This window comes from Podarcis gaigeae, assembly GCF_964106915.1.
Source record: "Podarcis gaigeae genome assembly, chromosome: 2".
NCBI lineage: Eukaryota > Metazoa > Chordata > Lepidosauria > Squamata > Lacertidae > Podarcis > Podarcis gaigeae.
In genome coordinates this window covers 67,200,435-67,218,294 of record NC_139679.1, presented here as the reverse complement: position 1 = coordinate 67,218,294, position 17,860 = coordinate 67,200,435, and the positions used below count along the sequence as shown (strand labels likewise).

At 39.1% G+C, this 17,860-nt stretch overlaps 1 protein-coding gene and 1 long non-coding RNA gene across 2 annotated transcripts in view; one reads left to right on the top strand and one right to left on the bottom strand.

The window, feature by feature from the left end:
* SGCD (sarcoglycan delta) overlaps positions 1-17,860 on the bottom strand; it is a 410,207-nt gene that overhangs the window by 18,329 nt on the left and 374,018 nt on the right. Inside the window, exon 9 of the mRNA XM_083728761.1 lies at positions 150-273. Within this exon, the coding sequence (XP_083584887.1) occupies positions 150-273 (124 nt within the window). The remainder of the gene's footprint in view (positions 1-149; positions 274-17,860) is intronic.
* Positions 1-17,860, top strand: part of LOC310839825 — a 67,856-nt gene that overhangs the window by 28,386 nt on the left and 21,610 nt on the right. Inside the window, exon 2 of the long non-coding RNA XR_014561674.1 lies at positions 4,719-4,887. This is a non-coding gene — a long non-coding RNA (uncharacterized lncRNA). The remainder of the gene's footprint in view (positions 1-4,718; positions 4,888-17,860) is intronic.

Here is a 17,860-nt window from a genome sequence, read left to right as displayed (position 1 = left end):
GAATTGCTTAAGTGAACACCGTCATCCCATTTTTTAAACCTACAAACTACCTGAAGATACTGCACACTGTACAACAGTAATTAAAAATAAAAGGCTCTCATGGAAGGCCCAGATTATTCACTTGGAGATTTACTTAGCATTCTACCTACCTCTCCATCTTTGGATTCCAGCTTGAGCTCTGTCCTACATGTAGCTTCCAAGTTGCCAGCTTCTGCATTGATTTCAACTCCCTTGGGAGCCTCCATCACCAGAAAGCGTGTTGGTGACTCAAGTCTGAAACATCAAGAAGGGTTCATATTACTTCCTTTATTTCTCCTGGAAACTTGTTTGTAATAGAGAACTATATATATTCCTTGAATTTAATAGGCTCCGTTACGACCTGATGCTAAGATGCTAAAGAGCATGCCCACTAAACCACATTTTGATGTTGTTGCATTTCACACACCTCTAACAACGAATCTGTGACTATCTTTATAGAGTGCACGTCTCTCACATTAACATGATCTAGTGTTAGGTTTGTATCAGACTACATTTCCTTCATGTTACTATTCTGTAAGAAGGCATGTGGCATCCTGAACACCAGTTTGCATCAATTTAGAAGGGGGTATTTTAAAGGTCTAACAGTTTATATTTCCACACTTTACTTTGTTGCATATTTTGTGATTTTAAATCTCTGCTGGAGTTCTTGCACCAAAGAGTTCTTGCCCCAAACTAGATTTTGGCATCCAGGAAATTCTCCTTTTTTATTATACCTAGCATTTTATCTTTTAACCAAAATGCAAATAGGAAAACAAACAGCAAACAACAAACCCAGACTAGAGTAGTAGTTTCAGCTCTAACCTCCGTCCTTTATACTATATATACCGTATATACTGCATTTTTCTATAATTCACCATTTTCTTTCCCGTACTCTCTTAACCTCTCCGTCTTAAAAAAATGAAAAGGAAAATTGCAGTGATGCTAAGGGGTGATCTAAATTGGGTTGGTGTACAACCCAACTGTGGAGCCTGATCCACCAAACAAATATCAAAGCATATTCATTGCTTATCTGCCTGTTTTACTGTTTCATGACTAGTCTTAACAGCAGTGCAAAATGTTCTGCTTAACTTCCCAGAATCTTTAAAATTCATGTTTAGGACATTGCAGTCTTAAATCAAAACAGCCAGTGGCAACCATGTACCTTCTTAGGAAGTGCCTTCAGATTATCACTGAAGCTCTGCAGAAGTAGTCATCAACAAAAAAGCAAAACTTTATTTTTCCTAGCTTGTTTGAAAACTTGCAGTGTAATTTATTGGAGGTCAGCATATCAGTATGTTCTGTAGTTTCAGAGGAATTCATTCTGTTGGAGCAGCCATTACTTATCCAGATTTCTAGTTTTCATTTCCTGCATCATACACAACCTCATTAATCACTCCAAAACGAGGACAGCAAAGATCATATTTTCTGCATTACATCTGCCTCCAGCAGCACAGACTATGGTGCTTCCTTTGCTTTCCTAAGTAGATAGGAAATAAATATTTTCAAATATCTAACACATCCCAAACTTTTAAATTTTGCCCATTTTTAAATTTAAGGACAGATTTTGAAGCAAAATTTGAACTCATATTTTCAGTGTGAAATTAATTCTTAGCTGAAAGTTCAGCTATGTTAGACATACTGATATATCTTAACAAAAAAAATTCCTTCCAGTAGCACCTTAAAGACCAACTAAGTCAGTTCTTGGTATGAGCTTTCGTGTGCATGCACACTTCTTCAGATACACTGAAACAGAAGTTTCCAGACCCTTCTATATTTTTTAAATGGGCTTCTAATATGAAATCTTATAACCTGCTGACTCTTAAATACTAGTAATTCCCACTTCATGTGATCTATCAAATCTTATAAAATACCATTATATGCCAACTATCAAACATTATTGCACAACAACCATAAAATATTGTCCAGTATTATTATCATTTTCCTTTTGGGGGCGGGGGCGGGGAATCATGGGTTATTTGAAAACTTTACCAGGGGTTCCTTGATGAGAGACTAGCTCCCCTACTTCTGCTGATCTTCTTTTGCAATTTGCAAACATAGAGGAATACTGGGTGTGTTCAGGTGAGTCTCAGTTCACTATGGACAATGGTGAGGCCCAACCCTGCAGACATAAGCACTCATAAGCACTTATTGATTCCATGGCAGGGTGGCATTGGCAAGGCAAGCTGCACTGAGGAATGGCTGTAATCAACTGGCAGAGCAAATGATCTGCCTGCAGAAAGTCCCTACTTGAAGCCGTGGTACCTCAATATACTGCGGCAAAAACTCCTGTCTAAAATCCCAGATGGACCAATGCCAGTCAGTGCAGGTAAGTACGGAACTAGATGGACCAGATATCAGTATATCAGATAAAAGGCAGGCAGGCTCCTATCAAACTAGGCATATCCAGACAACTTGTTGCTGGCAAGAATCTATTTTACACAGTGAGGTGAAGAGACTTGGTAACAGGAAAGGAATGGCAATACCTTTTCCCAGTTTTAAAACAGCTCTGCTTCATTGGCTTTCCGTTTGCTTATGAGTAGAATTCCAAGTGCTGTATTCACTCCTATGCAGTCTGAGATTCAGGGCTGCTGCCTTCTATGCTATGTGTTAAGATCTGCTTCAAAGGCCCTTCTCTGGGCCACATCACTATATAAAACCAAACCGGTGGCAGTTGGTGAAAGGAACTTTTCAGTGATGGTACCCTAACTGTTTAATTCTCTTTCCTGGGATACTCATGGGGGCATTTAGCTTTATAGGCTTTAGATGCCAGACTAAGACTTATTTTTTTTATTTAGCCAGGCCTTCAACCAGCTTTCGAGTTGCTGTTCTATGCTATTTTTTAGGGGTTCTGTTTTTGTTTTGTTTTTGTTTATTGTTTCAATGTTTTTTGGAAATCCATATTTAAAGGTGAGATAGTATTTTAAAAATTAAATATTGGCGTATACTTTGAAAGAGCGACCGTTAACCTCTCAAATGTCTAATGTTCTTAATGAACTATAGTAGATGATGGGTTGTACCTGAATAAGTTAGAGAAGACCTATTGGAATTAATTGACAAGTTATTCATGTCTATTAATTCCATGGGTGCACTTTGATACGAACATTGGATATGACCATATGTATTGCTATTCATGGAGCTTTCTATTTCAAATCCCCTTTATTCCATAAAGAGCATTCTTTAATCTAAACTGCTCATCAGCTTATGCCTATAGGAATATTATTGTCTGTCTGTCTGTCTGTCTATCCATCCATCTATCATCATCTATCTATCATCTATCTATATCTATCTATCATCTATAAATCCAGGCAGACTTTGCATTCTACTTGAACTATGCATTGCAGCAACTCTGGGTTATTATTTCTTCTGTGTTTAATTATTTCTAATGGCACTATAATATTTCACGTTGGGCAGAAAATTAGCCACATCATCAACTATGTCGCACCTTAATTAGTAAATAACTACGTCAAACAGTCCTACAGCCAAATCAATTTCCAGACAACTAACTACTATCTGAGGCTGGGAATGTGATATTTGTTTTGTTAAAATCAATGGGCTTCCTATCCAGACTGACATGCCTATGTGATTCTGATATTTATGTGTCATCTTCCAAAGAACCAATTATCTCCTCCAGTCCCATTCAAAGGAAGATGCAACAATTTTGCCTATTGATCAAAAGTTAATTAAACAACATGCCTTTGGCTTGAAGATGTTATAGTCATAAATACATTTTCATTCTGATATTTGGACCTCACTGTTTGATTACCATGGAGTGAGATAACATGTCTGTAATCAGAAATACATATTCTGACTGGAAAGGTTTTTGGTTTGAGATGCAGAGATACTGCATAGTTGATGCTTCAGTCAATTCTTGCATCCAGCCAGGGGTGGGTCTGTTGGCTCAACCACCCCTGAGCCATGATGGCAGATAGAACTGTAGGATCACAATTTTTAGTCTTTTGGTTTTTTATTGTTGTTTTTAATTGGTTTTAATGAAAGTCATTTTGAGTTGTCTTGTAAGAAAAGCAACTAGCAAATATGATAAACAATCATCAATCCAAGGTCTCATGGTAAGAACTGCCAAAAGCCATCTCTGATTCTGAAATAGTTCAGTGATGTTCAGCTCCACTGCATCCTTTCAAAGGCTACAAAAACAAAATCCAGAAGTGGAGTGGTCTTAGGAATTATAGAACAAAAGGTTAGAATAAATTGCCCATCATGCCTGTTTTTAAGCAGCAACTCTAGTTTGCTTTGCATCTTCAGTGTTGTATGCATACATACATTGCACACATCATATGCTTTAAAAAGTCACAGAAATGGAAGGATCAATCTCCTACACGTAAGAGGAAGAACCAACAATGCGACATACCTTAACAGTGCTTAACACACATAAGGATGAAACATTGTTCCCACAAACATTCTTGGTGTTTTTTTTGGGGGGGGGAAGTAAAGGAGCCATATTCACTCTTTCCCCCTGAATGTTCCTGAGATGATGCCATGCCATTCTACAGTACTTCCATAGGGACATTCAGTGTCACATTGGAAGGCAATGTCACTGGGTATTGAGGTCAGCTTCCTACTAACTGAAGCAGTTTCAAAGTTGTTGGTTTTTTGGATTTGATATCCTGACTTTCACTCCCCTTGAGGAGTCTCAAAGCAGCTAACAATCTCCTTTTGCTTCCTCCCCCACAACAAACACTCAGTGAAGTGAGTGAGGCTGAGAGACGTCAGAGAAGTGTGACTAGCCCAAGGTCACCCAACAGCTGCATGTGGAGGAGCGGGGAAGCGAACCCGGTTCACCAGATTACGAGACTACCGCTCTTAACCACTACACCACACTGAAAGAAATCTTCAGTCATCTTATCATGAATGGTAAGCTCATCCTTACCCAGGAGTTCTTAGAATTTGCCTTTGCCTTTGAAGGTCGACAAAAACCCTCGCCGCCATCTTCGTGGGGGATAAATTATTCTGCAAAAGTGTTAGGGAGGAGGTGGATATCTAGCCTGATCTCAGGCATACTTAAAGCAGAGTGAGCTTGTCTCAGAGCCAAGTATGTAAAAAGAAAGAAATTAGTCATTCAGGAGACTCTTTCTTAATCACTGCAGCTCATAATACATATGGTATTCTATAAAAATACAAACACAACCAAGTGCTTTGTAAACATACCTTGAATATCATGGCTCACAATAAAATATTTATCATGATTATTTATTGCATGGCACAAGCATCAATCTCATTTTCAATTATGTTCTAATGAAATGCACCAATTACTGTTTAAACGGTGACATACAATGCTAATCTCATTCAACAGAGATAAACCTTGCTTACACAAGCTTTTCGGCATACTTTCTTCAACAGCATTAATTACGGATATAAACAAAGATGCATTATTATCTTGGTATTAGCCTGTGTTTTAGTTTGACATGTTCTTCTGTTTGACAGTCTTAATCACTAGACAGTTTCCAACAATGCTGCTGCTAACTCAGCTTAGGTGCAGCTGAATTCTGAACCAAGTTATTGTGATCCAGGGTTTGAAACTATGTACTGTACAACTCTCTTGAAGTACAAGAGAGGGGGCTGGCTTGCAAAAACAGCATCAGTGGCTGGTTAAACATCAGTACAACAGAAGGAGACCAGTGGAACTCCCAACTGGCTGTCAATGATTTTGAACAAGAAGGCATTTCCTAGTCTGCATTTCAAAACTTTCCTTATGTTGCTGGAGCCCAGAAAAGAGATCATAACAAATGAAAAATCACATACATGTTTGAAGATACACAAATAGTGGTTGTTTTGCTAATCTAGGGATAGTGAGAGAGGACAAAGGAAATGAGCCTTTCTCTCTGGAACAATGGAAAGTGCCACATATGGATATAGAGCTGAAGCAGGCCATTATAAAGTTCTAGGGAAGAACCGGATCTATCTAAAACAGATCTGAGCAGGTTGAATCTGGCACCTTCCAGGTGTTTGGAACTCCCAACTCCCATCAGCCCATCCAGTATGGCCAAGGGGTCCCTTTACCTTTACATTTATATTGCGCTACCAATTCAAATGATTGCAGTTTGGTTTTTTTTGCAATCTTCATTTTTCCCTGTTCATATTTTTTATCAATTATGAATTTGATAATAGGAACGTGTGATTTGTCCAGTATTAGTCTGCAACTAAATCTTTGAATATGGGTTTCTCGCCAAGCTTTCTGGCTACTATACTGACTCATATTTATTTATTTATTGCATTTATATCCTACCTTTTTCTCCAAGGGGCTCAAGGTGTTATACATGGTTTTCCTGCTCCTCATTCAATACCCACAATAAAGATGTGAGGTAGGTTAGACTGAGAGGCAGTGACTGTACAAGGTCACCCAGTGAATATTACAGTGCATTTAAATGTGGAACCATACATGTACTATAATACAGATCTATCTGTATGTCCCTGTGTGACATCCTATTAAACATTTGAACTCAGATCACACTAGCTCAATTTGAAAAACTTTCTTAGCACAATAAAGCTTCTATAACCTGATGGCAATTTTTGAAGAATAGTTTGAAGACCTCCTGACATGCTACTACACCTGTGGCTTATTCATTTGTGCAGAGTCAATTGGTAATGATTCAATTAAGTTGGTTAATGAAGACTTAATTTATTTACTTGGGCACGTTGCTCCTGTTTTAATTAACAAGAAACATTCAATATTTCAACTGCCCAAACATTTTGTTTGAGCCCTCATGGATCCCCCCCCCACCCACAGCACCACAAGGAAAATGAGTGCTTATTTACTTAATGTCAGTTTTCACACTTCACTAAACCTTTTCTGTAGCTGACAGCAACAACTCCTTAGGAGTAAAATTGATGCTCTTTGGATCAGAAATGAATACTGCTTTCAGTTGTCTGTCATTTTCAGATGGGGGAAATGACGCTAACAATATATGTTAAAGAAAACAGACAAGATGTAGAATACATACATTTCAAGTGATACATTTTCTATGAATACAGGGGATTTTGTATATGCAGTTTCCACTTGCTCAAGCTCAAAGGTTATCATGGCATTTAGGCTGCAATCTTAAAATACAATTGCTATGAAATAGGCCTGGCTGAACGCAATCTGACTTATTTCTGCGTAAGCATACATGGGGCTGTCTTTGAAAAGTGTTCAGAAACTTCAACTGGCTCAAAAAGCTGCAGCTAGATTGTGGGGCTATGCTTCTGTTTTGTAATTTTTGTATGTTTTTCGTAGATCTTTTATATTTATATTGTTGGCATCAATTGAGAGACAAATTCTGAAGTGGAACCACAAGGATGCTCATGTACAAAGAAATGCAAATCACTTTAGAACCATTTTTTCAAGTGTTCCCAGGTGATGCTCAGAATGTGTGACCCAATTATGAGTCCAGCACCATTTGTGACCATTGTTAGCCCTCAAAAAATAATTACAGGTGCCATTATCACCAGATGAATTACATAAAGAACAAGTTGCTGCTATTCATGTGTGCTGCCTTTGCAGTGAGTGTTGTGTCAGGTTTTTTTTTATTAAAAAAAAAGGATTCTGGAAGCACAGGGGCTAAGACTTTGTGTAAGGAAATAAAATAATACTTCCTGAAAGAGTGACAAGACAAAACCGCAGAGATTTGGAAGATATCCGCATGATGGGCTCAATTTTCCTGAGAGAAGGAATTTATTCACATTCCACAATGTAGTAACGTTACGACAAAGGGTTGTACCCAACTAAGTTATACTCAGAGTAGAGGAACAAAATTAATTAAACCTAGGATGGTCATGTCTATTAACTTCAATGTCTACTCTGAGTAGGGCTTGCATTGGCTACAATTCTGATTTGATTTTTTTTTTTTTTGGTAAATCCACCAAGTTTATCAGGCTAATGATAACTTGGTGGCCGACTGTATGATTAATGATTTGGTGGGCCAACTATAAATGATGGCATACAGAGTTCAGTAGCAACTGCCAAGACTCTGCTCAGTACTGACCAGGTCTAGTAGTACAAGTCCAATATTAATAGATCACCTGTGACATATGTTGGCAGTTGATTTAAAAAAAAAGGATCTGGAAGAACCATTTGCCTTGTTCCTTGACTACTACTGTTGGTATGTGGATATAATGAAGGGGTTTGTCAGTCTGGGAAAATACCCTATGTAGAAGGAAAACTCTGATCCCAAACCTCTGTTGCCTTGCGGGCTATCTTCGGGAGAAGAAAAGGCTTAGCAGTAAACTCTACACAAAACTGGAGTGGAGTTCCTAAGATGGTTGGATGGCATCTTGTAACCTCCTTCCGGCAATTCCTGCAGCCAAGCTGCTTTCCTCTGGACCACATCAGTGAGGTCAAGAGGAGCCTAGGACCTACATACACACTGCCCACTCATGCGGTCCGGAGATAAAACAGCGGTTTGAATTCACCCCTAGACACACACTCCATTGTCTCTCGAGACAGATGAATACCAACAACATATCACTATTGCAAAAAGAGTGATTGTAATGTAAGACAGAGGTAGCCAGATGTTGCTGAACTCCAACTTCTATCAACCCTAGCCAGCACGACCAATAGACAAGGACTATGGGAATTAAAGCCCAACAATTGTTGGCTACCCCTGGTATAAGAGGCAATGTAGTGGGCCCAAGTCTGTAGAACTCTCTCCCAACTGAGATTAGACAGGCACCTTCCTTGCTGGACTTCAGGTGCATGAAAACTACTTTCTTGTTCTAGCAGGCATTTTAAGGTAGTATTTGGTTTTTTGGTAATTTGTTTTATTATCTCATTTTCTGTAGATGGTTTTTATATACACTGCTAAGAAATGTGAATAATTAAACAGCTTAGAAATGTCTTGAATAAATAAAGATCTGTTAGTTGACCCTGGCATACTCTCCATTTTGCAAATGGGTCTCAGTGGTCTGGCACTAATTTCAGATGCTTTGGAAAAGACTTTTAGTGGAATCCTAAATGTCTATTCAAAAGCTGAATTCATTAGAGAGCTTCCTCAGTGCGTGTAGATTTGAAGCTTTTAGCTTACGCCTAGGAATCCCATTGCAATGTGGAAGTCGAGTGAGCACTGCTCACTCCAAAAATAAAACATGCTCACTCCAAAAATAAGACATTCAGACCACCTTTGTTGCTATGATATGCCTGATATCCAAATATTCTGCAGCATCCCTGAAGTCCAGCACAACAGCTCATGAAGTGATACAGCTACACATTACTGGCCATTGAAACAGATTTGATTTTAAAAATAGCAGATATACAAGGATTACATTACAGAGAGAAAATGGTCAGATACCATCAGGCACAATTTCAGTACAGGGTATGCAAGAAGACTGTTTCCAATTCTTTCTCTATAAAAAAATGTTTACTAAAACTGACTGTCAGAAAGTCCATGGTGCTTTTTGTTTTGTTTTTTGCATTTTTCATTACATACAATCATTTCTTACTGTGTTATTCTAGTTTTCTTTATCAACTCTTCTGAACATCTAATACAACATCTATTAGGACGTGCCAATCTAGCAGTTCAAAAGCACACCAGCACAAGTAGATAAATAGGTACCACTGTGGTGGGAAGGTAAACAGCATTTTGGTGCACTTTGGCACTCGTTACAGTGTCCCATTGTGCCGGAAGTGGTTTAGTTATTCTGGCCACATGACCCTTGGCCTAAAAGCGAGATGAGCGCCGCATCCCATAATCACCTTTGACTGGACTTAACCCCTTTTACCTTTACCTTACAACATCTATTATAATAATAATTGTCTGTTACAACAATAAAACATCTCTAATCATTTCCTATCATAAGACTTCCCACCCTATCTTTCCTTGACATCCCCCCTCCTTTTCCCTTTTTGACCTGTGTTCATAAATTTATCCCCACCTGTACATTTAACATTATTCTACTCTTTTAAAAAATATTTTTCCAATAGTTCCCACTCACTTATTTTCATTTTCTCAGAAAGCCCATGTTTTTCCTATTTTTCCTAGGGCTACGTTTCCTAAATGATACTGTCCACTCCACTAAAGCTGTGTTTACTCAGCCATCTCTGGCTGTGTCTCTTCCTTCTGGCTGCCTAGGTAAAAAGCATGGCTGTTTTAGTGACAACTCCAGAGTCAGATGTAACATATCAGATATTGTGTGTGCCCTACACTGGTTTCATACCATTTTATTTTAATTCAAGAAGGAGATAGAGCGGTACATGTGTGGCATGTAGGAGTTTATATGCCCGACAAATCTATTTATATTGCAAGCTGATTAATAAAACAGAAGCACTTCCTGGCAAAGCAATTGCCCTGGTTCTATTTTCAAGGCAATCACATTTAAGCAAAATAAGATTTTAAAATCATAATACACTTCACTAGCTAGGTCCAATGGATTCTTTGCCAAGATAAGAAACTATTAAATGTGTGGTGTTCACTGTTTATTTTTACCCATTGCTATCTCCAGTTCTGTCTCCTTTCCCAGGCAAAGCTAGATCTTGCTATTATGGAGTAAACTATTCAATAACGTCTCACTAGGTGGTGAAGTGATGTAATTAGAGCTCCTACAGGACAGGGTCACAGTGAGGTGAGATACAGTAAATAAAAAATAGAACTGATTCTCAGCAGCTCATACAGTGACTGAATCATTTCTCTCAGGGCAGTCTTATTTTTACAGAGTTTTCAATTTACTTCTATTTTAGCTCTAGCAAACAAGCAAAGGGAAGGCAGGCTGTGAATTTGGACACCAGGGTTTATGTTGTTGCTTTTACTTCATGTTCTCTTTGCACAGCAAAGCTCCTAAATGAACAAATGCAGTAGTCAAGGTATAATCAACTTCTTAAATACAATGAAGGGTCTTCTAGCAGCTTAAAGACTAACACAAGTTATGCTCACAACATGCTGTCTAACACATTGGGTAGCTTTCTTAGTTTACAAATACAGAAGCTTTCCCAGTCTGTTGGTAGGAATATGAGCTTTGCATTATGTCTTACATGGGAGTCCTGTGATTACTAGTGTGCATATGATAGAAGGGATTATATGCATGATCCAACAGCCATTAAAGCAACCCATTTGTTAACAACACCTCCTGGGGTTGCTATGAATGCATGAAATTATACACCACTGAAAACAATAATCATCCCCAAAGAGTTCTCATTTTAAAATATTATTACCTCTCACACACAGTGCATTGACTGTCTTTAGAGTCAAAGTATCCTAAATGAACTATAATGCATAATAAGCTGATCCTGTCAAAGCATTTCAACAGATAATTCATGAAGCAATTTCAGTTGGAAATTGGCGAAAAATAAAAATGGTTCCTAGACTTGACCAGGCAGAAATTTACAAAACCTGTCACTTGCCTTTAGACAAGGATACTAAATTGGTCCAGCAACCAGAGAATGGCTTGCTCTGGACTTAAGCAACATGTCAGCCTTGAGCTGGCACAGGAATTTCAGGAAAGAACTCCTGCAACCCACCTTCTGCCTTGGCACAAGCAGCAGGGCTTCAGACGCAGCCCTGGTTCCACTACCCTGTTTGGACTCACTGTTCCCCAGCCAGGAGTAAGGATTGCTCCCTAAGTCAAGTGCAGTCAGTGAGAGAAATGAATAGCAATCAGTTCATACATGCCATGAAGTTCGGAAGCTTGAAGCATCAAAGAAAGAGTTTTAGGAGCTCCTATTTTTGCCCAAGTATTTCTGAAGTCCATTTTGCTACACCTAGCACTGGGATTTCTCCTGAAATAATAACACTCTTCATACTGATTTTAGAGTACAGTGGTTTGAGTTGTCAAATGGTTTAGACTGGAATCCCTGTCTGTAGTATTAATTTCAGTCATTCCAAAGTGTGTCTTTTTCGATCTGATTGCAATGTAATGGTGAGTTGTAAAAAAAATAAAAATCATTCTTGTAAAAAGTTATATATAGTTCCAGAACCAACCTCCACAGGATATCTCCAATTGTTTAATATTGATAAACCAGTTTCATTGCAATCATGAAACAGAAAAAGAATGTGTTGTTATTGAAGTGTACAGAAGCAGCCATTTTAAACCAGTTGGCTTCGTGAAATATTGTGTATGCATTTTACACCAAAGTACATTCCACCTACTTCTGCTTGCATCCTGTGGTTTCTGGAAATATGGAGCTTAGTAATCAATAGAAATAATACACCAGAGTCAAGGAGGCATCCAGATTATTATTTTTAACTATGCTGTTTCCAAATATCCCCCAATACAGCCATTCAGGAACCATGATACAATATTATGGTCCAAAGTAATGTAGCTGTCTCCACAACAGAACATTTATTCTTTCTTCCATTCATCTTCTCCGTAACATTTTATAGAGAGAAAATACCGTATTTTTCGTCCTATAGGGCGCACTGGCCCATAGGACACACCTCATAAGGCTTGCCGATACCTGCGCGAAGCACAGGGCGTCCTCCAGAGGGCGCCCCGTGCTCCACGCTGCAGGCTGCCGCCCGCAAGCCTTGCGCGCCCGTGGGGACTCCCGCCGGGCACGCAAGGCTTGCGGATAGCTTCCTGAAGCCTGGAGATCGAGAGGGGTCGGTGCACACTGACGCCTCTCGCTCTCCAAGCTTCAGCGAAAGCCTGCATTCGCCCCATAGGACACACACACATTTCCCCTTCATTTTTGGAGGGGAAAAAGTGTGTCCTATAGGGCGGAAAATACGGTATGCTGCCAAGAAGGATGTTATTACTTTGTCTCATGGCATGCTTTCTGAATGTGTTTCCTTTCTCCTTCCAATTTGAATTAAAGGTAAAACTGAAGTACCCTATGCAATAGCCATTGTGCAATGAATAGTAAGTTCAGCAAGCACCTTCAAAAACAGTGTTATTCCAACAACTACAAGTTATTGAAGATATTTAAACAGTAATCTGATCATTATCAGTACAACCAGAATGCATGATTCTAACATGGTACATGCAGCTGGAGATGGTTATGGTCTGTGATTGCAAAATAGATACTTGAACAAATATTCTGCTTCATATGCTCTTGGTAGTTCATTAATCACATGGGATATAATCCTGTGGAGCTATTATTTGCTATTATTGCTTTTGAATAATTTCCATTCCTTTTAGTTGGGCTGGCACAGGAAATGTAAATTTTCCCCATGATAACCAATGCCTCTAAATGAAAAGAAGCTGTTTGTACCTATTCAATTAGTATGTTCCCAGAAACCACTGTATATTGTCATTCTGCAAAACACCATGCTGTGTCACTATCTTCCTTGATATGCTTACGGCCAGTAAATAAACATAAAGGCACTGCTGTGGCATTGTTCTCTTTCCCTGCATTAGAATTAAATGGTCATATGTATTTGTCTTCATTTTCATGTTAACTCACGTCTACAGTTCACACTAAGCAAATCATCGTGCACATCTTTCCCTCTTTAACACTGGTTGAATTTATTGTCTGTGCTCAGTCACTGAAAACAGAGAAGTGCCATCACTTCACTGTCCCAGCTGCCTATCTTTGGCTGATAAAGTATATCATTTAAAAAATGGACTGAGTCAGGAACCGACGTGCACTATCAGACAATCACGTTATCCTCTGCAGGTAATTCTGTACAACATGTGTGCTGCATTGGCTTGGTTGCTGCACTACAGAATGGAGCTGTATCAAAGTGCTGAAGGAAATTAGCTGCTCCAAGGAAATCTGAGCCCCCACTCTCAAATTACATTGGCAACTCCCAAGCTGCCAACAAGTTAATGCAAAATGCCAATGTAAACCTGAAGGGCTTGGCTAAAATGACCACCTGTGAATGTTGACAAGTGTGGACAAAAGGAGAAACAAGAGAACAGTAGGTTAGGAGCTAGAAAAACTCCCAAGGAAGCCCTGACTACCTTCCCACATTTACAGCCTCTAACTCCATGGTGGTTAAAGCAGTACAGGTAGAATACCCTCCAGGAGATTTAGGAAAACAGAAATTCATGTTAAGAAAATTTCAGTTTTTTCTAGTGTTTCCCTTCACCTCAGGATGCCCTAGAGCAGTATATCAGCACCGCACATCTCCAGGACTTTCTGCTAAATCTTCCTACTGAAGGCAATGTTTGCAGATGAAAATACATTGACCTTGTACAGTGGTACCTCGGGTTACATATGTTTCAGGTTACATACACTTCAGGTTACAGACTCTGTTAACCCAGAAATAGTACCTCGGGTTAATAACTTTGCTTCAGGATGAGAACAGAAATCGTGCAGCAGTGGCATGGCGGCAGCAGGAGGGCCCCATAAGCTAAAGTGGTGCTTCATGTTAAGAACAGTTTCAGGTTAAGAACAGACCTCCGGAATGAATTAAGTACTTAACCCAAGGTACTACTGTAAAGTTTAATGGAGGTCTCGTGCAGTGAAGTCCACATGACCATTTTACAAATGTCAGTGGTTCTCAAGTTGCTCTGAAAGACCACTGAGGCTGACATCTGCCATAGGCTGTGATCCCACCAGAAAGGGATTTTCACAAAGTCTTGCAGACCTATTGTCTCTTGAAGCTATTTGGGAATAGTAGGCTTTGCCACCTTCTTTCCCAAGGGTGGTCCATCAGAAGACTTCACCTTCATAAATCCTGTCATCCTGTCATCCTGTCCAAGTTAAACCTCAAGGCTCTGCACACATCAAGAATGTGCCAGCTCATTTCCTTTGAATGGGACAGATCTGGAGCAAAGGAGGAAAGCAACATTGCCTGTGACTGATGGAAAAGGAAGTTCACCTTTAGCACAGAAAAAATAGCCATAGACAATGCCACCAATTTTGAGACTTGGAATATTGAGGCAGTTGTTACTAAAACATTGCCTTAAGGTTAGAATCTTGATTGGACAGATAGCTAAGGGTTTGAATGGCAGACCCATCAATGCTGTAAAGACCCAGTTAGCGTTCCATGATGGAAACCTGTACACTGTTGGCAGTACTTCAATTGTTTATTATTTTTAATTTTATAAATCTTCTAAGAGTTTTTGCATATGGAAAAATATTCAATAAGTGAATGTGGGGTTTTTTTGCTCTCTCTAAACACATACAAGCTGGTAGAAAAAGAAGAAGAGTTTGGATTTGATATCCCACTTTATCACTACTCTAAGGAGTCTCAAAGCGGCTAACAATCTCCTTTCCCTTCCTCCCCCACAACAAACACTCTGTGAGGTGAGTGGGGCTGAGAGACTTCACAGAAGTGTGACTGCTCCAAGGTCACCCAGCAGCTGCAGGTGGAGGAGCGGAGACGCAAACCTGGTTCACCAGATTATGAATCCACTGCTCTTAACCACACTGGTACATATCTGGTTGTTCTGAAACATTACAAATGAAGCATTACAAAAGTGCATCCTTGGAGAACCAACAACTGAGAATCATGATAGGCCAATAGTGTACTCAGTAAAGAGTTAGTATCATAGAATTAGAGTAGAGTTGGAAGGGACCATAAGGGTCATCTAGTACAACAGTTTGCAGTGCAGGAATCTTTTGCCCAATGTGCAGCTCGAACCCACCCTGAGATTAAGAGTCTCATGCTCTACTGACTGAGCTATTGGCTCAGTTTGACAATGGAGTAGATCAGACATACTGTGAACCACAGTGAGGCATTACATAAATAAGGGGACGGGGATATAGGCTAGCATGCTTCCACTTCTCTTCACATACTATGCATTCTAGAGTCTTATCCTGGTGAGAGGCAACTCACTGTTGGTTTGAACAAAACAGCAAATTATACAGTGGTACCTCAGGCTACAGACGCTTCAGGTTACAGACTCCGCTAACCCAGAAATAGTACCTTGGGTTAAGAACTTTGCTTCAGGATGAGAACAGAAATCGTGTGGTGGCAGCAGGAGGCCCCATTAGCTAAAGTGGTGCTTCAGGTTAAGAACAGTTTCAGGTTAAGAACAGGTTAAGAATTAAGTTCTTAACCTGAGGTACCACTGTAGTTTGCTTCTAGGCAGGGTGGTATAGAAGTATCCCTACTTTTTTTGTTCTTGGATCAAACCAGGAAAAACATGCTTTGTTAAGCACTGAATCACTTCATTATTTCCAATACATGCGATTTTGTGTGTGTTTGCGGCATTTTTGATACAGGAAACCAAAGACTGACTATTGTAGTAGCTGTGTCTGTGTCTGGAAAATAAGGAGCACAGAAAGAAAGGATGGAGTAAAACACTGACTCAGTTCTTAATTTGTGACAGCTACTTCCTATCAAGACGAGAAGGAAACAGCTTTAAAAGAATGGCCCTGTGAAGACCTTAAAATCAAACTCCCATTAGTGGCATAAACTTTGGCCACAGAAATTCCTTCCAGCTGGGCCAGGCAATAAATTCTACTTGGGCTTACTTGAATGGTTGTAAAATGGATTTCATATTAACATCTCAGGAGATTTCAAACTACATTTTAACAGAAGAACTTGTTCAAGAGGCACATCATTAATAGCTAAAGTCCTTGACATACACCATGGACAAGTGAAGAGCACTGGATGTGGAAGCTTCACAGCTGTTGAGAAAAATAATAATAAAGGACCATCTCAGGGGGGTTTAATAGCATTCCGTTTCATCCTTGTTATCCTTTAGCATGCAAGTTTTTAAAAGTATCCTCGCTAATTGCAAAGGTGATTAAAAACATGGATATCTGCCCAAAAGGATCTGGAATGAAACCATTTTGAAATCTATGGCATCTGGAGTTTTAGTTACTGCCCACCTGGTCTAAATTCAAGTTGTGGGCTGGAGATGAAAAGGCCTGCATGCTAGTTCTGTTCCCTCGAGTCATCTGCTCCACATATGGAGTGCACATATAATGGGTGAAGGGATTAGATATGGGATGAAATATGGTTTATGGGATGGATGCCTCAGCAACACCGAAGCCTTTCATCTCTCTCGGTCACTGTTGGTATCAGTCCAAACCAGGCGGGTAGTGGATGCCTGAAAACAGCTGACACCTGCTGTTCAGCAACCCACAGTGGATGAAATGAACCTTTAAGACTAGTTTGTGGTGGATATGCCTTTTACTCTTTGTTACTCTATGCAGACATAAACAAAAATATGAAAAAAAATGGTTTGTTTTTTAAAAAGGACCAAAACATTCCATCCATCTCTCTCTCTCATTCTCTCTGAAAAATTTCAGTGTACAAAGTAAATGAAACAAAAGAAAAGAAAAGAAAAGAGTGCTTGAAACTATAGTACAACACAATATATAGGTGTATAAATAATGCTGTTATTCCAATGAATATACAATTATCAAAAATATTACTCTGGCCCCTTTGATCAATGGATGGAAGATACGGCAACTCTTGCAACATAGGAACAGATTGCTTTTAGATGCAGATCGTATATGGATAAATACGATGATATTTGGAATCCATTTATAAAAATTATAAGGATTTGCCAAAACATTCCATATATTGGGTGTTGAGGCTTCAGCAGTGAGTTGCCTCAGAATCCCATTTGTAAATATGGATATATAAATATGGCTATATTAATACTAATCCACTTTGCAAAATTAAAATTCCTGAGATTCCTGCATTGCAGCGGGTTCAACGAGATGACCCTTGGGGTACCTTCCAACTCTACAATTCTATGATTCTGTGAAAATTGATGTAAAGTTTGCTATGATATATCCATGCAAGGCACTTTGAACATTCCAAGGTTTTCTAGAAATATTTATCATTGTTGTTGTTCCTTATTGAATCCTTATAATCTAAACTTAAGAGCGTAGAAATTGTTGTTGCTGCTGCGGCTACTACCATTTTAATTAAATAATAATAATAATAATAATAATAATAATAATAATAATAATTTTTATTTATACCCCAGCCACTCTGGGTGGCTTCCAACATAATATTAAAAAGATGACCCACTTGTCATCTAAGGTCCTAGGGCAGGTTACAACAATTTA